The sequence below is a fragment of the Parasteatoda tepidariorum genome, chromosome 6 (genome assembly GCF_043381705.1).
Source record: "Parasteatoda tepidariorum isolate YZ-2023 chromosome 6, CAS_Ptep_4.0, whole genome shotgun sequence".
Lineage (NCBI taxonomy): Eukaryota > Metazoa > Arthropoda > Arachnida > Araneae > Theridiidae > Parasteatoda > Parasteatoda tepidariorum.
In genome coordinates, this window is record NC_092209.1 from 55,942,810 (window position 1) to 55,967,151 (window position 24,342).

The 24,342-nt window shown below is 28.4% G+C and overlaps 2 protein-coding genes and 1 long non-coding RNA gene across 4 annotated transcripts in view; 1 reads left to right on the top strand and 2 right to left on the bottom strand.

Annotated features, from left to right (window-relative positions):
- The window catches only part of LOC107449181 (heterogeneous nuclear ribonucleoprotein A1-like), a 7,728-nt gene extending 6,003 nt beyond the window's left edge, over window positions 1-1,725 (top strand). Inside the window, exons 2-3 of one of the 2 annotated variants that reach the window (XM_071181706.1) lie at window positions 1,040-1,261; window positions 1,304-1,725. In XM_071181706.1, coding sequence (XP_071037807.1) covers window positions 1,040-1,261; window positions 1,304-1,390 — 309 coding nt within the window. In that variant the 3' untranslated portion in view covers window positions 1,391-1,725. Of the gene's footprint in view, window positions 1-1,039 lie in introns of both variants that reach the window. The other variant, XM_071181705.1, reaches the window with a different exon arrangement.
- A 1,587-nt stretch (window positions 1,726-3,312) lies between these two features.
- On the bottom strand, window positions 3,313-12,707 carry LOC107449183 (uncharacterized). Its single transcript, XR_011637031.1, has 2 exons — window positions 12,173-12,707; window positions 3,313-3,756 (listed from the first exon to the last, which is right to left on the bottom strand). It is a non-coding gene; the product is annotated as an uncharacterized lncRNA (long non-coding RNA).
- Window positions 12,708-15,820: 3,113 nt separating this feature from the next.
- LOC139425913 (dentin sialophosphoprotein-like) lies at window positions 15,821-21,953 on the bottom strand. Its single transcript, XM_071182404.1, has 2 exons — window positions 21,882-21,953; window positions 15,821-18,338 (listed from the first exon to the last, which is right to left on the bottom strand). The coding sequence occupies exons 1-2, from the start codon at window positions 21,894-21,896 to the stop codon at window positions 17,457-17,459; spliced, it is 897 nt and encodes a 298-aa protein (XP_071038505.1). The 5' UTR covers window positions 21,897-21,953; the 3' UTR covers window positions 15,821-17,456.
- Between the last annotated feature and the right edge of the window lie 2,389 nt (window positions 21,954-24,342).

Consider the following 24,342-nt stretch of genomic DNA (forward strand, 5'->3'; position numbering starts at 1 on the left):
TATATATTTTACAAAAAAAATCATCCTCTTTTTTTTATTATTTTTTTTAATCAGTCGTTTGTTATGTTTTTTTCATTATTATTCCCCTCCCCCTTTTTTTCTTCATATGTCTATAATTTTCCTTTGTTTTATCCTTATCCTTTGTTTCCTTTTGAACTTTTCTAATGAGTTCTGTTTACTTGCAGCTTATGCGCAATAAATGAAACTTATTGCTTTTCTTAACTTTCTTCGTGTCTTCTTGTATTTATTTACTTCGTTATATATATATATAATACAAGAGTACTGTATTTATACAGTACTCTTGTATTATTGTACTCTTTTTAATTATTTGAATCACCTGAATGCAAATCTCATTGTTCTACTTTTAGAAAAATCAGTTACATGTATGAAGTTTTGTAATGATCAATACAAATATGTGTGTTTAGAATTCTTATCAAAATTAAAGTTAAAAAAATGATATTAAAATCTAACAAATCATTACTGAGTATGTACTTAAAATCATGAAAACCAGTTTGATTACCTGATAAAACTTGAATGCATTTTTTAAATTTGTCACTCAACTATTCTGTTTCCGTATACAATCTCAGTAGTGACAAAAGGTACTTTAATGCGTTTTTTTCCTTGCTTAGAAACTAATTTGGGACTTCATTTATGATGAGGTTTTTTCTAAATTTACTTTCAGGGTGGTTATCACACAACACCCAGTATTTCACTGTATCAAATGCTATGTTTTAAGATTTATTCCAGCTTTAATTTTCACTACCTTAATATATTAATTATTTTAAACGAAATAACTTATTTGCCTTGCTTTATCCATTTTTAACGTTCTGTCTAAAAGACAATTGGCAGGTTTGTAATTAGGCTACATGAACCAATTTAGTTATATAGCTCAATAATTGTTCTTAAATATTTGCAATTTTAAAGACAATAACTTTATTTCGTGCATTTTTCTTGAATATTTAATAGTAGATAAGGTTTCATATCTCCGTTATAAAATGTTTATTTTTATTTGAAAATTATATTCATTTATTTTTTACAGCATACATTTCTCCTGTTTGGGGTTCTCGGCTTTGTTCTTGCATCGAAAGCCCAAGAATTTGATGATTCAAAACCTGGATCACCCAGAGGACCACCCCCAGATCTTTTTGGACCACCACCATTTGGAAATCGTGGTGGTCCCGAAGAAGAACAAGATGATATTTTTGGTGGACGATCCAGGCGTGCAAACAGTAGACAAGGAGGATATGGCGGACAAGGAATGGGGTATGGAGGAAAAGGAATGGGATATGGTAAACAAGGAAGTGGATATGGAGGACAAGGAGGTGGATATGGAAGACAAGGAATGGGATATGGCAGACAAGGAATGGGATATGGTAGACAAGGAAAATGATATGGTAGTCAAGGTGGCTATGGTGGTGGCTCTGGCTATTAAAACTAGTTAGAACTTTGAAAGAAAGCAAGAGTGTAAATGTTAACATTGTGTTTTTAGACTAGAACCATGCCTGCATTTCTATTTCAATTACTTGATAAATAAAATTTGAAAATATACCTTATAAAATTGTTTCTAAAGCTTTTAGTTATTAAAAATAAAATGTGTTAATAAACTATATTTAGTAGAAACTGTAAATGTTTTTAGCGTGCTTAAAAACATTTAGAATGCTTTAAGAAAGATTCGCATAATGATGATGTTAAAAAAAGAGAACATTAAAAACTATATTAAAACTAGTTATTTTTTCCTTTCAGGTTAAAAGAAATTATATTGGCATAATTACACACCTTCTTTCTTCATACAAATAAAATTTTAACAATCAAAACCCTTAACATTCCCATATCATGTAATAAAATAAAATTTTTAGAATAATTTTGCATCGAGTGGTCATTATATTTGCCGTCATATATTTTCTTAATCTACCCTTTGACGCAGAATATGTATTAAACATATTTTTTATATTTTTTTCATTATTTTGTATTAAATAAAATAATTAAATTTTTATGGTTTTGAAACGCAGCACGAAATACCGGTGTCTTTTTCGTCGTTGGACGTAAAATCTTTCAAACACGGCTCACTTCTAAACAATAATTTTTCAAATTTGCACTTATTTTCAGATCTAAGATCTAAGAGAAACAGTTATTTATCATTGAAATTTCTTTAATTTACAAGATCAATTATTGATATATTTTTGAATATTAAGGAATTTGTTTGGAATTTATATTTTAATACGAATATGATTCCAAACTGTAACAGATATTTTAGGGACTATTATACTGTTTTTTATAATTAAATAATACCAAAATATATATTTGCTTGTAATTAGAGCATCAGAAAAAATGTATCAATAGGATACCAGTGTCCCATCTGAAATGGTAAAATGGTTCATTATATTTGTTTTAAAAATGTTTATATTCTCAAAACTTTATTAAAGTTTGTCCCATAGTTCTGGACATAATCGGGGAAAATTTGAAAATTTGAAAATTTTATAATACCGTAAATATCGAAAATTAAAAAAAATATTTCAAAAAAAATTTAAAAGAAAAATGTACACGGGGTTTTTATAAAATTCATTCTAATTCTTGTGAGTGAATGTAGGTGATTCTTGGAAGATCTTACATACAGAACATCCATTTACGTAATTTAAATTAATAACGCTGTTAGAATTTTCATTCTTAAATTACGCTAAAATAATCAGCAGTAGTCTGTCTAACCGATTAACCGTAAAGTTTATGTTCCCAACTTTACGGTGTAGGAACCGCTTACAACTTTTATGGTTAAGAAACAGTGATTATACGATTTTGTAACCATTTACCTTTAGCACAGTTTCTAAACCATAAAACTTTAGGGAAATATTGGAACTCTCTGGGTGCTGCGCCATTTATGCGTGAAGGATAGTTTCGTATTCTAACAGTTTAGGGTCACCGATAGTAGAGTGCAGGATAGTGGAAACTCTTCATGTATTAAAGGAACGGATGAAATATTGTGGCATCAACGCTGCCATTCGAACTCCTATTTAACCGGCAAGAAGGTTGACTGATTAGTACTCTCGATTACAGTATGTTCCCAGCTGCACGGAACAAAATGACTTAAGACAAAAGATTACAAATTAAATGACAAAAGAGGGCCTAGTTGATGCGGATAGAATTTTGGTTGTTAAACCGTATTAGGTATAAAAAAAAATCAATAAAGTTTTTCTCACACTTGAGAGTTCGAATTTCATCTTTTTTAAATTATTATTCGAATGTTTTGACTTAATATGGTAAAATAACATTTAAATAAATTGCTAGCTAGCAATTTTTACTGAGAAATTTCCAACGATGTATTTGATAGAGATTTTTATTTTCATGTATTCACTTAGAAACTTTATGTAGTTAACTTTTTATTTACTTAAAGATCCACAATATTTTTAATTATTACGTGGTTGTTCATTTTATCCATTAGGAACTTTGTGTTTCATTTGCATTTTTAACATCCCTCTTCCATCTTATTACACTTGCCCATCTTGGTCGGTTGTCAGCAACTTTACGTCCGCATATATAGTTCAAGAATTTCATTAAAGCAGAGTCGCTATTGAATTCTCTCTTCAAATCATTCAGAGCTATGGTATCTTCAGCGAAGTTCGGATTTTCCAAAGCATTGTTGATTTTGTAAGCACCATCACTTCCAATGTTGCGGCATAAATAAAAGTCAGGTTCACCGTTACTGTCTGTCATCAGAGTTATTGAAGTAGTTGCTAATGATGCAAGTACCATCAATAGAAGTAACTAAAAAAAAGTAATCGAAGTTGAGAAGAAAAATAAACACTGTTAGGAATTTCATTCTAAAATTATGGTAAAATAACCAGGGGCATATAGTTTGCTCATCCAATCAACCTTAACGTATACGGAAAAGAACATTTTTTACTTTTATGGTTTTAAGGCCGTTTATAACTAGAATGGTTAAAAAACCATACATACAAAGCTATACGAATTTTTAACCATTTACAACAACAACAATCAAAACCATAAGAATAAATTTAATTGGACATAGGAGCTAGGTTTTTCTTGAGGTTAGGATATAAAGAAGCTTTATGGCGCTACCATTCATGCGTGGGTGAGAGTGTCTTAACCTAACAGTCCGGGGTCACAAATAGGGGAGGGCAGGGCAGGGCCCTGGAACTGAAAGAAATATTTTATAATCGCCGTTTAACAGCCGACCCAATTTTGAGTTTATGAATACCAATTTTCGACTCTCGTATCCATATAATTTTGCACCCTATCCAGAAGAGAAGGGGACTCAAGGATCAAGTCCAGGAGAAATTTTGCCTTAGTGGAGGGCTTTTTGATAGAACTAATCCGCATTACATGGAGAGGAAAACTACGAAAACCTACTATGGTTATCCTGACCGCAAGGGGACTCTAATCCATAATCTGTCTACTACTGAGGATATTTTGCATCAGCACTGTGGTCTGTGCTAGCAGGAGCAAAATTCGTATCGATTAGCCATCGCTATGATTCTAACCTGGTCCACCTTATTGAGAGGTGAACGCTCTATCCTCTGAGCCACCGCGTCTCTTGAAATAAATATTGTGGCACCAACACTAGGACTCGAACCCTCGTTCCGTCTAACATGAGATTCACAGATTTGCCCTTTCAGCTCAGATTAAACTTCTGTAACTGCCTGCAAGGAACTAAGTGGTTTCATTAATCAGGCCAAGTTGATACGGTAAAATTCCAGTTGTTTAACCGTATTAGGCGAAAACAGTTAGTAAGCGGTTTTTCTTACAGTTATCATCTAATTAAAGGTTATCAAATGCCATCTTATAATTCCATCTTATTAAAGGTTATCAAACAGCTTTTTTTAATATGGTAAAATAAGAATTAAATAAATAGTTATTTAAAGTTACTTTTTTCTGAGAAATTTCTAACTGTGTAATTAATTAGACGGACGGGTTTCCAAAAAGTTTCATTGAAAAACTGCAGAAATTAAATTAATAAATCAATATGTAATTTTGCAGTAAATTCACGTGACAGGTTTTCTCTGGTGACAGGTTTTCTCTGGTTTTTAATTCAAAAAATTATGAATAGATGGCACTGCTGATAGTAAAGTATAAATCTGAGAAAGTAAATATTTCGAAATTATTGTAATATGATAATTTTCACTCCATAAAAGAAAAGATTTATAAAAAATTGGGATGCGATTTTTATTGATTTATTTTTGATTTACTTATTTACTATCAACGCTATCTGTTGAAATTCTTTTTATATAAAATCAAGCACACTGGAAGTTTTATAACTTGTCATCTGAATTTATTGAAAGAATAATCTTTTAGTCTTAGCTCTTTCTTTGCCATAAATTTTTGAAATTTATTTAAAGTTATTCTGTTAAAAAAAAAATCTTAAAAATTTTTTCAGAACATTTCTAAGAGTGCTAAGGATATTTAACTTTTTTTAAAAAAAAAAGTTTTAGTAATAGACAAGTATAATTATTTTAGAAAATCTGATTTTTTTAAAGAGAAATGTTATGTTGGTATGTTTAAATTATTTCTGTTAATTATTATTTCTGTTAATTAGTTATGAGCACAATTTCATTCACGGCATCAAAAAAAATAAATAATAAAGGAAAAAAAAAAAAAAAAAAAAAAAAAAAACAAAATAAAAAAAAACAAAAAAAGAGAAAAAAAAAGTAAAATTGTGCCCATAACTAATTAACAGAAATAATAATTAACAGAAATAATTTAAACATACCAACATGACAGAAAATTACCTTTTAAATCTTGTGGTTAAATTTTATTTATTAAACAAATAAAAAAAAATTTCTTTTGGTTGTTAAATCAAGCAGATCCATTTTACTCTATTCCAATTTTTCTACTCTAAATAATACAGTGTGAATTGTAATCAAGTTTAGTGTGTGAAAAATATTTACTTCTGCGCGTATAGTGATAATAGTGAAGTTGTTTTTGTTATTCATTCGATACATACTCAGAAAGTCAGGAAGTTTTTGAACTGTAATATCGGTAATTTTGCTGTCGGGGTAGCCCGGTTAGTAGGGTATTGGACTCATGTTCCAGAGAGCAGGAGTTGGAATCCAGCCGGCGCAAGAATCCCCGGGAATTAAGTGGTGACTGGTGCATGTTAAATCTGCCGGGGCACAAAGTCCTCCAAGTCCCCGTAACAAACCAACACCTCTGGGGGTACTGATCCAAGAGTTCCCTTGTCTTCTGGGTTCAAAATTAGAAAGCTGCGGAATTGATCATTGGTAGCCCTAAACTCCAATTTTGGTCGGCTACTCATTGATGGTTATGAAATATGAAATAAAATATCGGTAATTTGAGCCATAATAGGTTATGCTTCCTAAATTATGCTGTAAAATTACGCAAATTCACTTTATAAGGTATTGAAATGTATCATGTTTCTGCTTATATTGATCCATAACATCGTGTAATTACGTTTCAGATGCGCAATGACATTGTTTAACATTGGAGGAAGGGGATTAATTTAATCGAACTTAAACTATATCATGGCTCAATATATACCAGAATTTCCAACTGCATATGGTCCTTTATGAAGTAGAAATAATCTAGAAATTAAATATAAGAACTTTTAAAAAATCCAATTTTACCTTAAAATTTTACACCGTAATTTTTGCAGTTAATATTACTGTAAAAATTGTAAATTTATTTAATAACAGTGATTTACTCTATTACAGATTGCGGTAATTATGGTACATCAGAGTTTTTGCTCCACAAAAAGTTACGGTAAAAATAGATTTTACTGTTAAAAGTACTTGCACCCTAAGTGTCGTTACTTTTATCGGAATTTGGTCTGGAATTTTTTACAGTGCACAATATATTTGATTCAAAATTCTAATACGTTAATGAACAATTATCTTTATGATGAGTTCCATATGTTCTATGAAGGAAATTTGTATTTTTTGTTAAATGTATCGATATTTTTTGTTTTTCTTTTTGCTAGTTCTTCAGTACTGTAAATTAGTCGGTATCAAAATACGGTAAAAGGCTTCCGGTACTTTTTTACCATAAAACCCAGTATTTCCGAAATATGTAACGGACCAAGAAATCTGATATACCTTAATTTTTACAGCAATAGCTATGCTAAAATTATTGAATCACTTAAATTAAATGAATATTACTGTAAATATTACGATATGATATTTTGCGGTAAAAGGGACTTTATGTATGATGCTCCCAAAGTGCCAGTACTTTATACTGTAATTTGATCCAGACATATATTTTTTTTTACAGTGAGGCAGAAAACAGCATTGTGAGGAAGCGTAGTTTAAAAATTTATTTTGTTCTAGTCTAAGAGTTTATAATTAATAAAATAAAGCTTAAATATATTTGCATGTCAAAACGTTTTTTGAATTTAAAGACTTATATTTAAATATCGAAATAAATATCTGGATATCAAGAAAAGCTCTTAAGATATAATTTTATTATTTTATTTAAGAGCAATCGTAATAGTAACGCATTGTAGGAAGTGTAAACATTTCTAAGCAGTCCGTAAATTTTCATGGTCACCGAAAAAAAATGTCTTTGTTTAATCAGCCCCGTGTAGAATTTCTTTATGTCAAGAATTCAAATATTTGCGTTTTCTGTCAGATTTAGAGGATATAATGAGGTTTAAATCTGTCGTGCCTTCCTGACAATACTTCATATTGTATGGTAATTCAATGCATTGTCGAATAAAATCCTAGTGTTTGTCTGTTAGTGCGTTACTGGCAAACATGAAATTAGTCATTATTCAGTGAAATAAAGGTTATATAGCAGTTAAATAAATATATTTACTATTCACTTCCATAAAATATCCCATTTTGAGAAAAAGAATCTGAAATTCATAATATCAAAGAATCTGAATCTCAAATATGCCAATTAATAAAAATAATGTCATGTTATTAATTAAACTCATTGTAATACTCCTACATTAAAATAAATTAGTAGGTATATTTGAAATAAACTCTTCAAATTATATAAATAGTTGCGTTAATAATTATGCTACTTATACACCAATAAACGTTTTAATCGTTGTATCATTTAAATTTTCAAAAGTTTAAAATAAATAATGTCATGTTATTAATTAGACTCCTCATAATACTCCCACATTAATAAATATTAGTAGATGTGTTTGAAATAAACTCTTCATAATATATAAATAGTTGCGTTAATAATTATGTTACTTATACACCAATAAGCGTTTTAATCGTTGCATCATTTAAACTATCAAAAGTTTTTATTTTTTTCTTATTACAGCACGGAGAAAAAAAATATTTGTTGAAATTACCGCACTGAATGGTAAAGACATTTCTGATGGAAAAAACAGCGTGATTTTCAAAGTAAAACAAAAATATACGGTATTTAAACCATTCATTTGGTAATTTTTCCGTTCATATAATAACAATTTTACCGGAAATTCTGGTTTTCAAGATTATAGTTTTATTTACGTACTTTAAATATTTGCTAAAAATTCGAAACTTTAAATTAAACTTAATCGAATAAATGATTTTTCGCTATATCATGATACCATGATACATTGATTATCATGATACCATGCTAAGGTATCATGATAAAATTATCAAATTTTACCACATTTACGAAATTTTAAAACACATTAAGAAACCATAGATTTTATTGTTAATTTTAAAAAAAAACAAAGGGCTTCGTTGAAAATTACCGAGCCATTTTAGTTTTCCCATGGAGTCAGAAACATGGTAAATTTTACCATATTCTGGTAGTTTCGATCATACTTCTTACTTCCATCTGCATAAATATTTTCTATTTTTATAAAATAAGTAGCTTATCTGGTAAAAACCTATTGATGGCGTTTAATAATGATGCTATTAAACTGCTATTGTGAGTAGTTTACTTATTAAAGTGTTAAAAGAAAGACTAATAAAATAATTTTAGAATTATTGTTATATTATCAATAACTTTTAGTGTTTCTTTATTGTTACAGGATGAATAACTTTATATATCAGTTCTTTTAATATGGGCTTGAAATTAACGATGGTCTGTTGGTCCAAGACCAGTAAAATTTGACTCCAACCACAATAAAATCAGTGATCTTCCAGACAAGCAGTCAATGTAATGCGATAGTATGCTGTTTTGATTTCTTAAGTTTCAGTTTTATGCTTTGGATGTCTTTTTGTCAGAAAATAGAATGTTCCACCATATATTTGTCTTGTATATTCTTTGCATTGTAATTTCCCCTTAAATTAACTTTTCTTTAAAAATCCTACACTGTAAAATATAACTTTTAATTTTTCGAAATTTCTCAGTATATTTAATGGTTAAAATCCCCTTTGTTGAAAAATGGTTTTTAGCCGTTTTCCATCCCAATTACAAAGGGATTAAAGCTATCAGTTGAAATTCTTTGTTTCTGCCATGCATTTTTGTGAACTGAAATATAACTTTTCCGTTTTATCGAATCATTTTGCAATTCTTTTCCATACTTGCTCTTACTTTTTAGCAATTACTTTATGGTTTTGAATATCGTATAAATAAATTTGCGTTTTGACATTATTGTCAAATTGATATAATGTTGTAGTGAAATTCTCTCGATTACAATTTCTTCATAATAGAACTCGTGAACCGCAGTGATTTAGGAAATAGAGCACTCGTTTTTCAACGAAGTAGCTCAGGTTGGAATTCCTTACACTGAGTTCCTTACATTTTATACTAGCCATAAGCAAATGAAACGAAAGTTTCAGGAGTTGTTAGTTGACTTAGGTTAGCCTTTCACCCGTCGATATCAATTTAATTTACATTCTGTTTACTTAATTGAAATGAATCAATTTCATTATAGTATAAACTCTTAAATCGAAAATAGCAACTTGCTCTCCAATTTACAAGAATAATTTTAAGTTTGAAAATTATAGAATATAGCTATAACTGATTAGTGTTTCTTCACTGAGAAAAAAAGTATTCCAAAACTTTCGAAATATGGTAAAATTTACCGTGTTTCTGACTCTATGGGAACATCAAAAAACTTGGCAATTTTTCCGAAACACTTTAATGAATTCGGTAAAAATAACATATAAATATCGTTTTATAATATGTATTGAAATTTGGTAAACGTGGTAAAATTTGGTAATTTTATCATGATAGCTTAGAGCATGGCATAAAAACCAATTATTCGAATGAATTACAATTAGAACTAAAATTCTGAAAACCATGATTTTCGATAAACCGTTAGCATATGAGTGTAAAAATTGCCAAAATGAATGGTAAAATACAATATATTTTGGTTTTACTACCAGATTTATGCTGTTTTTTACCATAATTTTTTTTACTATATAGTATGGTAATTTTATCGGAATTTCTTCTCCCTGTTCATTTTGATATTAGAAAGCATCTTATAAGATTTTAACTCACATAAAGTATTAAAAAATATTTTTATTCTTAAATTGAAGTTGGATTTAAAATTGCAATGGTTTTACTAGAGAAATTATTTCTAATTAATTATTGCACAATAATTATATTTGATGTTCTTTTGATGTATATTTTGCAAAGAATGAATATTATTTTAAAATTTATTGTTAGCTTATTTATCATGCATTTAAAATTTGAATTAAGAAAAAACATTTTAAGTTTGTTAAGGGTGGACAATCTAGAAAAAATAATTACGAAATTTCGTCAATAATAATTATTACTATAGGAGTAGAAAAATCATACAAAATATGAAAAAACATAAATAATAAACAAATCTATATTATACAATATTAGGCAATCAGACTGTAAACTTAAAGTTTAAATTACGGTTCAAAGTTTTGGCACTTTAGTTGCATCATCTGTAAAATTAATTTCTGCATAAAGATATTATACTGTAGTTTTTACACTAATATGTATTTAATTAGAGTGATTCAGTGATATTACCGTAATTATTACTTTAAAAATTATAATACATTAGATCTTTCGTTTCGTAACGTGTTCCTGTCTTACGATAAAAAGTACCCGGACCATGAGAGCTTGTAATTTTTATCGTAATTTGATCTGAAATGCATGACCAAAACTGAAGAGAAGCATAAAATGAAACATTTGAAAATGAAATAAAATTGTTCTTCAGTTTCTTTTTATTGTTAATGGCTGCTTTTCCCAAGTATTTTGGATTATAAGATTAAGAAAGAAAATTAACTTTTCAAAATAAAATATATCCAGTATTTTTAAGCATTGAAATTGATACTTTTGATTGCAGTTAACATGTAATAGACAAGATTTACCTCATAAGAACCACTTCTCCTAAAGAATGTGCACTTTAGTGAACTGTAAAGAATTCTGGATCAGATTACAGTATAAAGTACCGGCATTTTGAGACCACAATTCGTAAAATCCATTTTAGTATAAAATACATTTTTACCGTAAAATATTATACCATAATTTGTACAGCAATATTTGTTTAATTACTGTAAAAATTACAATTTATTAGATTTTTTGTTTCGTAACATGTTCCTGTAAAGAAGGATTTTACGATAAAAAAGTGCCTGCACCTTGAGTGCTTGTACTTTTTTACCGTAATTTGATCCGCAATTTCTTTGACAGTGCATGATCAAAACTGAAAGGAAGCATAGCATGAAACATTTGAAAATGAAATAAAATAATTTAGTTTTTTATTGTTAATATTTGTTTTTTCCCAAGTATTTTGTATTATAAGATTAAAAAAGAAAATTAACTCATCAAAATAAAGTATATTCAGTATCTTTAGGCATCGAAATTGATACTTCTGATTGCGGTTAACAAGTAATAGCCAAGATTTACCGCAAGCAAACAATAAATAGCATAAAGAATGAGCACTAAAAAGGACCGGCACTTAGAGTCCATCATTCGTAAAATCCATTTTATCAAAAAATCTGCTTTTACTGTAAAATATTAAACCACAATTTGAACAGTAATATTTGTTTAATAAGAGTGATTCTGTAATTTTGCGATAATTATTACAGTAAAAATTACGATATATAAGAATTTTTGTTCTGTTGCATGCTCCGCAAAAAATGGATTCTGCGGTAAAAAGGTGCCGATAGTTTTAACCGAAATTTGATCCTTAATCTTTTTCAGTGCATATAACTGGACTCGTGTTCATAGTGAAAATTTTAATTAAAAAACATTTCTAGTTCACCTTGAGAAGAAGTGGTTTTTAAATCCAGCTTGAATTAAACTAAAAATTCATAAGTACAAAATTATATCTTACCAGATGAGAAACCATTTTGTGAATATTTTTTACCGAAGTCTTGAAAACAAAAGAAGTTTTGATTTCATGAAAACCAGCGAATATGATCCTGATGTCTTTGTATTTAAAACCTTCGTTGACTCAACAACCTGTCAAATTATCTGTTTCTTTGGTTTAAAGTATGGCTACAAGTCCTCGATGTACATTAGAAGATTACCATTCTGTAATAAATTTGATCTCTGGAGAATCCGTACAAGGTTTTTTTCATTACTTATGAAAGAAATATTTATTATTTTGTGTTGTACATGAAATGCAAGAGAAGAAATCTGTACAACATTGTTCTACCGCTTAGCGAGTAGCTATTTAATCTTATTCAGGTACGTCATTGCTTTATGTTTTCTAAAAAAAAACATAATTACTGAGTTGTATTATTCAACGTATTTCTTAAACTGTAAACATATTCCTTAAATGACAAACACATTCCTTAAAGCTGTTGTCCTCTATTGTAATGTAGAGGCAAATTCTGCATTAATATAATGCATAGCATATTATTTTTAACCGCAACATCTTTTTTTTAATTGATACAGAATTTTAAAAGGCGGATAATTCATTCGTATACGGGATGCTCTGTATTAGCCATCCTAAATATATATATCTAGAATCTTTGTCCAAATTATTAATATTTATTCGAGAAAAAATTAAAAACGATATCAAAACCCTCTTAGAGAGGAAGGGAGTATGGGAACACTTAAATCAGTTTGATCGTTTAATGAAACTTGGAAGTGTTTCGAATTATTGTTTTTCATCGGCTCTCAATTTCTTTTTGCAATCAAATGAAAGTTGGCGTTTTTAATCCTGCTATTCTCAATAATATTTCGTCTTCCTCACTTTATTAGTCTGCAGCTCCTAATGCGTATAGACTTCTTAGATTTAATTTTTACTGGGATTCTGTAAGGGAGGCCTTTACGAAACATAATGCAAGTCAAAAACGTAAGTTACGCATGTTACGTCTTATAGAGAGTAAAATAAACCTTAAAAGTTGTTTTTGTATTACTAACTTTAAAAAAATGTTTTAGGAATAACTTTTCCATGCAGAAAACTATCAATTAAATTCTGCGGAAATTTTACTTTCGATGTGAGTTAATAAACCTTTTAAGTTTAATGTCTGTGTATTTTTACATTAAATTTAATACAAAGCAAAGAATTCAAAAACAACGAGATTTAACATAAATACTATGTGTTTTGCTTCGATTTTTTTAAAATTATTTAATAGTTATTTTTCGTCTTCTATAAGCACTATAGCCGATTACTCTCATTGGCTGTCAGAAACAGCTTATTCCTTCTCTATCTATCTACTCACTAATCTCCATCGATTTCCCCCATAACTGGTCAGCTTTTTTTCTACATCATCTAACTATCTAAAACGTAGCCTGCCTCTCTTCCTTTTCCCCTCAGGATTCTGGAAGGTAATTCCTTTTGATCGAGTTATTGTTATCATATCTGTAGATACTGTACCCGCTTCTTAAATATTGCAACCACTTTCAATATTCGCTCTGAGGATATATGATTTAATAAGTAGACTGATTTTATAAACTGTCATTTCTAAATATAGAAGAAATGTTTAACTTTACAAATACACTAAAATCTGAATCTATTGCTACATTCATACTTTATTTCATCTATTTTAATTTGCATGTGAAATTTTAATTAAACATTCAAAAAAGGGTTTTAAAGTATTGTCGTATAATTGTTTGATTAACAGTATTTGAAACTAAAATTCAACATCATTAAATTTTTTTTGAAGAGCTTTCCGTAGAATATCGAGGATAAATTCAATACATTTCGAATTTATTATTGAGATTACATTTTTTCGTATAGGCATGTTGTTATTTCCACATTTAATTTAAAATGAAAGTTGAAATATGTTTTTAAATTAACCGAATTTTGAATCGTCAGTAGAAACTAGTTCAAATTTTGTTCGTCGGTAAAACGATTGCACTTTTTATTTATTTTGATGAAAAATTAACCAATGGTTTATCTTATTAAATACCTAAGTCTTTTGATCGTTAATTTATTTACATTTGAATTATTTTTCAACTCTATAAAATTGCAACTGCTTCATTCTTTCTTAACTGTGAAGATAGATGAATGAGTATTGAATAATGATAGAACATTCAATAACTTTCTTAGTTCACAAGCAGTTTTCATTTAAATTCTTCGTTTCGATTTTTTTTAAAAATCTGATCCTTCAACTTTCCTTACATCTAAAAAATTCCAGTTCAAACTACAGAAAAAACTTGTAATTGATAACTCGTAGTCATAATTAGCCCTAATCGTTTCGTGATGTGATTACAAGTAATCATGATTACTTGAAATCACGATTATTTTTGCATCCAAAATTATGGTGAATTTTAATTAAGATTACAACTAATTAATTACTATTATCAATTAGTGTAATCCAGATGACAATTGTATTGAAAATGATGATGAGCTTTAATCACGATTAAAAGTAATTGAATATTGGAATCGACTATTGTAATCATGATTAAGTTTGTAATAAAATTGTAGTCACGATTATTGTTGCAATCAAAGTTCTAATCATGATTACAGTTGTAATAAAGTTGTAATCAATATTATAGTTGTAACTAAAGTTATAATCTCGATTACAGTTGTAATCAAAACTGTAATCATGATTTCAAGTAATTGATTTCTGTAATTGATTGCTGTAATCAATATTACATCTGTAATCACAATATGATGTATTGTAATCATGATTGCAAGTAATTAATTACTATAATCGAGAAATGCAATCTATTACATTTTTGCCCAACTCGGTATTAAACTCAGTGGAATTAATTTTTCGACATAAGTTACTTTTACATATTCTTTAATTTTTAAAAGTGATAAATTGCATCTAGCGTAGGGTGGTTTTATAACTCTTTTTTATTTCTACTAGCATACTGTAAAAAATTCTATTTCAGATTAAATTATGGCAAAAAGTACCAGTACAAAAAGTTCATTTTACAGGAGCATGTTAAGGAACAAAATACCTGGAATATCGTAATATTTACAGTAGTAGTCACTAAATCATTGTGATTAAATAAATATTTACTGTAAAAATTACGGCATAATATTTTATGATAAAAATTTCACGGCAAAAGGAATTTTACCGATGATGCACCCATAGTACCGGTACTTTATATCATAATTTGATCCGAAATCTTTTGCATTGTAAAAAGTCGTATACTCCGTACTTGTAGATGGGTTTATTTTGTTCATGGTGCCAAACAGGAATTTATTATCTGTCTGCTACTTATTTTTCTGTTGACAAGAAAAAAAAAAGAAAATGATTAAAATAAGAAAAATTCTTTTTTCCTGTTTTTTCAAACATATGCTCCTTACAAGATTGACTTTAATTTTATAAAACGGTGACAATGTTTTTAGCAGAAAGATGATTTTACCATGTTTTGATATTGTAATGATTTTGTTCTTAAAGACTTGATTTTAAAAAGCGGATAACTTTAAAACTCATTGACTATTTTAGTCATGGCCATTGTTTGACCAAGCCATATGCCGAAATTTAATTATCTGAATCACATTTGCTTCTCTAAATTTGTCATGTATATATTTGTTGTGCATACTGCAAGGGACAAATTAAAATAATATTGCTCAATATTTAAAATAGTTTATTTCATAAAACATTAATAGGAGAGGAAATAATAAGAAAATAAGTAGATCCATCTAATGTTTTGGAAATATAGGATGCGATTCTAAAATATAGTTTCTGTTTAAATATGTTATTTTAATCATCTAAATCATAAATAAACTTATTATTCAGATTTCGAATATATTGTAGAAATCGTGTGTTATACAATTATAAGAAAATTTTTTTAGAATCGACAATAACTTTAGTAGATTTTAAAAATATTCTGCGTAGTAGTCCGTATTTTATCTTTATATTAATAACATACAGTAATAATATTAATGCTATCTTTATATTAATTACATACAGAAACAATATTATTGCTATCTTTATATTAATTACATAGAGTAATAATATTAAAGCTATTTGTATATTAAATACATGCAGAAATAATATTAATAATATTAATTACAAAATGGTACATTTCTCAGAATTTGAATTATCGCTTTGAGTAATTTAAAATTTTATTCAAGAAAATGTATTTGCGAAAGTTTAGTAGTTTGAAATTAAATAATACTTTTTGCACATAAAACGTTATTTAATTAGTATAATATTTTTTCACATACTCCTTATTGATTCTTGTTATTCGCAGATAACATTTTGAATATCTTGATGCAAACTTAAATTAAGAATATTTATTATTTAAGCATTTAAAAGGTTTAGGAAACATCAATATTAGAAAATAATATGTTTATTTCAATAATTTAAGTTAGGGGAGAGTCGGGTAGCCCCGCCCAGCGGGTATCCCCACCCACAGTCAATTTCATATGTATAGAATATTTTTTCAAGTCAATGGGCCATCGGACATTAATTGTTATATTGAAAAAAGATTATTTTCAAAGTTTCAAGTATTTATGCAGCTGCTAACATGGTAAACAATAGTTTTAAAATATGTTGAATACAGTAGTCATGAGATTAAGAAAAATTTGTTGAATGCTTCGATTAAACTTCATTTTAATACTAAAATTTTTTTTTTCTATACATACAGCATTAAAGTATGTAGTCTTAAGTTTAATTTGCACGAAGAAAGAAGTTTATATGTGAAAAATTGTTCGAGTAATTACAAATTTACAAAAAGTAAGAGTATATAAATATGCAATAAATAAAATAATTTTGTGATAAAAATGATAAATGAGGTTTATCTATTGTCAATACATTGGTCACTTTCATTTACACCTGAAAAAATAGTCAAAAAACAAAATTTTTGTAACTGGACGGGGCTACCCAACACATTTTGAAAAGAGCTGAAAAACATGTTTTTTTAAATTTCTATTTTGTTAAGTTAAACTATTCTTTTTTTGGTTCATTCTTTTTGCATTATTTAATGAGATGGGAAAGCAATAGTGGCGGGTGGGCGGGGCTACCCGACTCTCCCCTACGTTATGTAAGAGTAATGAAAAAAAATCTATTTTTTCAAAATAGCGCTTTTGTTTATTAAAATCATATACTTCGTCTCTCTCAATCTACTCTTTCTGATATAAAATGATAGATCAATGCTGAATAATAAATTGATGTATTACTTTTAGTATAACTCTAAATAAAATAAATTTTTTTTATAGTATTAAAACGAATAAATAACAAGATTACGTATATCGATTATAACTAAGCAATTATTTTCTTTTGGTGGATATATAAGTAAAACTTTTCTCTCCTCACTTTCATTTCCTTTTTATTCTCTTGACTACTTTTGTCACCATTATTTTTATGCTCTTGGCTGCTGTCGTTAGTATAACTTTTTTCCTCTTGACTACTTTCGTTATCATCACTTTTTTCCTCTTGACTACTTTCATTATCATCACTTTTATCCTCTTCATTATTTTCGTTATCATCACTTTTTTCCTCTTGACTACTTTCGTCATCATCACTTTTTTCCTCTTGACTACTTTCGTTATCATCACTTTTATCCTCTTGACTACTTTCATTATCGTCACTTTTATCCTCTTGACTACTTTCATTATCATCACTTTTATCCTCTTCATTATTTTCGTCTTCATCACTTTTAAGCTCTTGACTACTTTCGTTATCATCACTTTTATCCTCTTGACTACTTTCATTATCTTCACTTTTATCCTCTTGACTACTTTCATTATCGTCACTTTTATCCTCTTGGCTTCTTTCGTTATCATCACTTATATCCTTTTTAATTCTTTCGCCTGAGTCATTAGAGTTGATCTTCTCGTCATCATTTTTTGAATCTCCTGTTTCATTATCTTTAAGATCATCTACCTTATCGCCCTCCTTTATGTCTTCATTGTTATCCTTTTCATCATCCAGTTTATTTATACTTCCATCAAGTTCATATCGACCACTTTCACTGCTATCATCCGTTTGATTACTGTTACTAGATAAACCTCCACATTGGCATACATCCTCATTAGAATTAATATTTGATATTTTATTTGAACAGTTACAGTTTTCAGTTGGACGGCAAAACACATTAATATAACAAAAAGCCCAGAGAATCAAAATCAATAGAGTTTTGACCTGTAAAAACAAATAAATTATATTTACACATCCATTTTTTTTCAAACTAATTAAATAATTTTGTAGATAATTAAAAAGAGAATTTAATTGATTAAATAATTTAAAAAGAAAATTTCTGGCATTAGGATATAAAATACTTAAAATTTGGTAGAAATAAAGAAGAACGCCTATTTAAAAGATAGAGAGAAAGAGAATTTCGTGATTTTTTCAAAATATATATATATATATAAGTTCAAAATGAATATAAAACGAAGAAAAATTATAGACATAAGAAAAAGTGGGGGGGAGGGGGAATTATAAGTGGAAAAATAACAAACAACGGTTAAAAAAAAGAGAAAAGAAGATTAAATTTTATTTAAAAAAAAACCGGAAAAAAAATCTTTTCATCAGCCCACACGATTATATTCGCAAAATCTTTTTTTTTTCCGTTTTTTTTTTTAAATAAAATTTTCTTAAACTGTTGTTTGTTATTTTTATACTTATTATTTCTCCCCTTTTTTCATATGTCTATAATTTTTCTTTGTTTTATCTTCATTGATATATATATATATATANCAAAATCGGTCGAATAGTTCTTGAATAATTGATATATATATATATATGATATGATATGATATATATTTTAAATGTATAAATCAAGAGTATATATGAACTTATAAATGATTTATTTTAAAACTACAGATTTAATAGTTTTTTGTGTTTTTTAATAACGCAATCAAACATAGGCTCAAAAGCACTTCTAACGTTGGAAATTAGTTTTGCGACATTTTTTGATGAAATGATTGTCGCCACATTCATCCAAGGGACTATTTTACTATCAACATATTTATGAATGTTAACTTAAATAATTTTCACGAGATCAAAGAAGATCAAAGAAATTTATCATGGCACATTTTTTTTCCGGAGAGAAAGCCTTGTTTATTTAATGCAGTTTAAAGAAGAATAAAAACTGGAAAATTGCTCAGGGGGACAAACTAGCATTTTTTCAACGTTGAATCACACTGTATTCAAGAGGAATAATTCAATCACATTAATAAACTTATGACATTTAGCTCAGGTAACATATGTTAACATGTTATATATACCCCCTAATCTAATTGATATTTATAGATTTTTCATTTTGAATTTTATTCTGTCGCTGTGAATGAATAATTTAAACTTTAAAAGAGAAACTATTAAAAAAAATTGAACAAAACGTTTTGCATTTATTAATGTTCAATTCCCTGGCCTCATAAGTTATATTTCAACCCAAAAGACAAGAAATATAACGGGACAAATATTCGAGTGAACTCGCTTGCGTGGAGGATTTTTTAATTGAGCTTTTTGATCCGCATTTGTATTGTAGGAAGTGGAAAACTTTCCATTGTTAACCGGCAAGTTGACTCTAATATAGAATCCGTTTATCACGGGGCCAATTTTTCATCAAAAGTGTGGTCTGTAAAAACAGAAACAGTGCACGAAAAGATCACATCAACGTATTAAAGCCTGGTCACATCATTGGGAATGAGTACCAAATCCCCCTACGTCTTAAGCCATCTCGAATTCCCTAAAAATATTTTATTGATTGCGTTGAACAGCCGATCCAATTCTGAGTTTACGACTATCAATTTTCAATTCCGTAGCTTTGTAATTTTGAACATAATCCAGAAAATAAGGGAACTCTTGGAAGAAATTTGCTTTCGTGGAAGACTTATAGATGGAACCAACCCGCAGTTGCGTATATATGGAGAGGAAAACTACAACTGAACGATTATTTGAATTTGAGAAATAATTAACTGTATCTGAAAAAAAATTTGAACTTAGGAATATAAAATGTGTGACACAATAAGAAGTAATAGATGAGAAGTAATTTTACTTGTTATCAATCTATAACTACAATCTTATATTCTATGACCTTACTCAAATATAGAACGGTTTTTAATCTCTCTTAAAACATTTATATTTTTAAAGTATTTTTCTTATATGACAACATCTGATCACTTTCTCTTCTTTCTTTTATTCTATTTATCCTTTTTTGTTTGATACTTTTGACTTAAAGTCAAGCGAGAACTAATAAAATGATAGTCTCGAGAGAGATAAATCTTTCGATAACAATGGATATATGACTATTAAAAGTAAAAAAAAAAGTGAAAAAAATTCACTAAAAGAGCTCTTAAATTTCACCTACGTTCGAACAAACTTAAGTTCACAAACAAACAAGGCCCGTTCAGCATGTCAAATTTCAACTTTGCAGTTACATCTCTGCTGTCTGTACAACGACACGTAGGTGATTTTGTTTCAGACACGTTTAATAGCTGTTAATTCTCGAATTAATTGCAGAATGTTGAATTTTCCTACATCACTGTATATCGTGTACATTTTTTACATGGTAAAAACAATTTTCATTAATAATTTGAAGTTTCTAAGTCACTTACCCTTTGCGCAGCAAAATAAAAAATAACGTTAACATTAAACACCCACATCGGCGTCGGCGGCTGAACTTATGATTTTTGTTAGTATAGAAGGAAATAATATTTGTATATGTTATCGACTTTGTATAAAAGCTGGTATTATGCAGAAAGCCAAAATTATCCAGCAAATGATTTATATTCCATGCATCATTTATATTTCATTCATGATTTATATTTCATGACCTGCCAATAAATTCTACAGAATAACTAATGACAAACTGTTTAAGTATTAAATGTTTAATATTTTACACTTTGTCTAAGCATTCTAAGGAATGATTAAAAACAAACCAGCAAAGTATTGAATTATTTATATTTCACACCTAAACCAAGCAATCTACAGAATGACTAATGGCATACTGGCAAAAATGAAACATTTAATTTTTCCCAAATTCTCTAGGCCTTCTAAAGAAAGATCAATCATAAAAAAAGTATGAAATTATAAATATTTCGCACATTGCCAAGGCATTCCTTAGAATGACTTAATGTTGAGCAAGCAAAGTATGTAATGGTAAATATTTCACACAGGGTTTAGAACGACTAATAAAATACCTACTGGTTTTCCATATAATGATACGGCAAAGTGTATAATAATATTTTATTTCATACTTACTCAGAAACATTTAGTTTTTATAATATGACTGAGCATTTAACAGAATGATATTATTTTATACATTAATGGTAAAATAAATGCAAAAATGAAACGATTTATATGTCATATTTGAAATTACTTTCTTGCAAGAAATACTCAAAATTTTCATTAACAACCTTTTATCTTCTTATTAACAAACGTATTTTGATCATTAAAATTTCTTTTCTGCATGCTGGCTTTTGCCCAAAGAATACAACATATTTAGTTGCATTTTTTGATTTGGCAGAATTTCAGCACCTTTCTGAAAATAAAACATTGGAAAATAAAATATGGCCGATTAATCTGCTTTTAAATGAGTAATTTTTAAACTATTAACGAGTAATTTTTAAACTATTAAAGCAGTAATTACTAAAGCTATAAAATTTAATTTAAACATCCTTGAAATATTTCTTATAAGAATCATACATAAATTATAGAAAGCAAATTGGATATTAAAAACATTACTTGAAAGCTCCGCATCTTTCGAAGTCTTAATCTTAACAGTTAGTTGCATAAGAATACATTCTTAAGTTCACATCAACTTAAATAATCTTTTCTTTTCTTTTCGAAATTGATTTAGCATATTTTTTATTGATAATATATTTCTCGTCCTGCTGAAAGATATGCGCAATAATATATCAATCTATTATTTTTTTTATGTTAGAGGTGTGAGAAATTTAATGAATGTTAATGATGTAGAAGATATTTTCCGTGAAAAGTAAAAGAATATATAATTTGAAAAAAGCCATTGTCTTCCAACATTGCCTCATAACAGAATAATTTAAAAGAAAGATAATCATTTTTCAGTTTTACACTATGAAGTGACATTTTTACTAAGAAATTTTATTAAACCAAAGAATGTGTTTTTAAAAGTTTTAAAGTTTAATATGTCGAAGAATCTTAACAATATATTTCTTACTAAATCTGAACAATTTTCCCCCAAATAAATACATCTTGCTAAAGCCAATGGAAAAGATTTCAAATAGAATTACTTCATTTTTCATATTACTATTATATTACGATTATATTTTAAGAAATTTGTGAAAAATTCGGAGAGATAGTCATTAAATTATACGGTTAGCTCCCTTCTTTCAGAAAAACGTTCAGCCCCCGTATTTATGAATAATTTCAGCAGAATCAGGAGAATTTACCGTTTATTTATACAACAAGTTCCCTTCTGTAATAAAAAAAAAACTCATAGTTGGTACGAATTTCAGCAAAATTAGTGTTAACCATTAATTTATACGGTTAATATGAAAAGCTTCATAACTCAATCTGGGGTGTACTATAATCCATTTTCTAAGGTGGTTAATGCATAAATCAACGGACACATAAGTCCAGTGTTCAAACACAGCGGACGTCAAACAACGCCTCCTTCGCACTTCCTTTACATTGCTAATCTCGGTAAACAAATCATGAGATGCAATTATGCCATCTCCCACTCGTCAGCAGATGACGACATTACACTATCTTGCCTCATTTCACGGTTTGACAGGTTTCGAGAAACAAATCGCTTAAGTCTCAAACAGTGTCAGGGTCTAAACTCAGGATAGCTTTCACAAGAATAACGTTACATGACGGTCATAGGCTATATATTTTACGAGAAAAATTTCACGTACAGACCTGTGATATTATGGTCATGATAGTTTTACAGACATGCATTAATTTTTATGATCAGTGACTGAAGGCTTTTTACCAATTAACGATCATTATCTAGTGGTGTAATTATTTACAGTGAAGTTTAATTATTGAACTATGTCGGCATAGTAGTTAAGGCAATATGCTGTCACTGTAAAGGGCTGAGGTTCTTTCACAGGTGGTGGATGGGAGCCAACAAAGCTTCAGATTGAAGACTACCAGCTCATCTGAGTAACTTCGGCTGTTAAAAGCGGCATATTATTAGTATGTTGCTAGTGGCTTCGAAGTTGGAAAATCTTAAATCTCCACTGACCCTTTTAACATCAATTGACTATTACATGAGTATTTTACTTATCAGTTATGAAATAAAACACTGTTTTGTAATCCCTCTGAATATTTTTACTGCACTTAAAAATTAGTTCATGGTAGAGCTAAGTTTTGGAGAAATGAACTTTGATGTTTTTGTCAAAAAGGGTTTCCAAAAATCTGTCTCCACAATGTTGTTTCGACATTCATAAATCTGGATTTAATTTCAAAATCTAAAACTTTAATCTACAATAACAGAATCTTTCATAAAAATTTAGTTTTATGACAAGAGAATATTTTTTTATGATTTGTTTTGATAAGAACAGAAATATTTTTAAGTTGTCGTGACTAAAAAGACTTTTTATCCCACAATTTCACAATTTAATAAATGGGAAAATTTGCAAAAAGAAAATTGTTTGAGATAATAACAGACACATTTAAGTATATAATCCCTTAGATTTTTATAGAAACCACTTGAGCTTGGGAATTTTTTTAGATTAATTTTGTGATTTTATTTTGTGTTGAGTTTTTTTTGTTCGTTTTTAAAAGAACGAGAACATGACAAAATTTAGAAAATTTTTAAGCTCCTTCTTAAAAGCCCTCTACATATGTTATGATTCGTATCATGACTTGTTTGATACTCAAATTAAATTTCTGTTGTCTTATTTAAAGTTAAGAATCATATATATATTTTCATAGAAAAAAATTAAAACTAAAAGTAGTTCAAAATTATCCAAATTTTGACTAAACCGTTTCCTAGGCAGAGAGTGAACACTGTGTAAAATTGAGGTTTGTCACATAAATTTAATCCTTTACTGTAATTTATTTGCTTCAGAATACAAATTTTGTCAAAAGCATGAAGTTAGCATCTATTGAATAACAGAATTGATTAGAAAATAAGACCTTAAATAAGAAGAGCATTAGAAAATAAGACTTTAAATAAAAAGAGTATTAGCAAATAAGCTAACTGTCATCACTACAG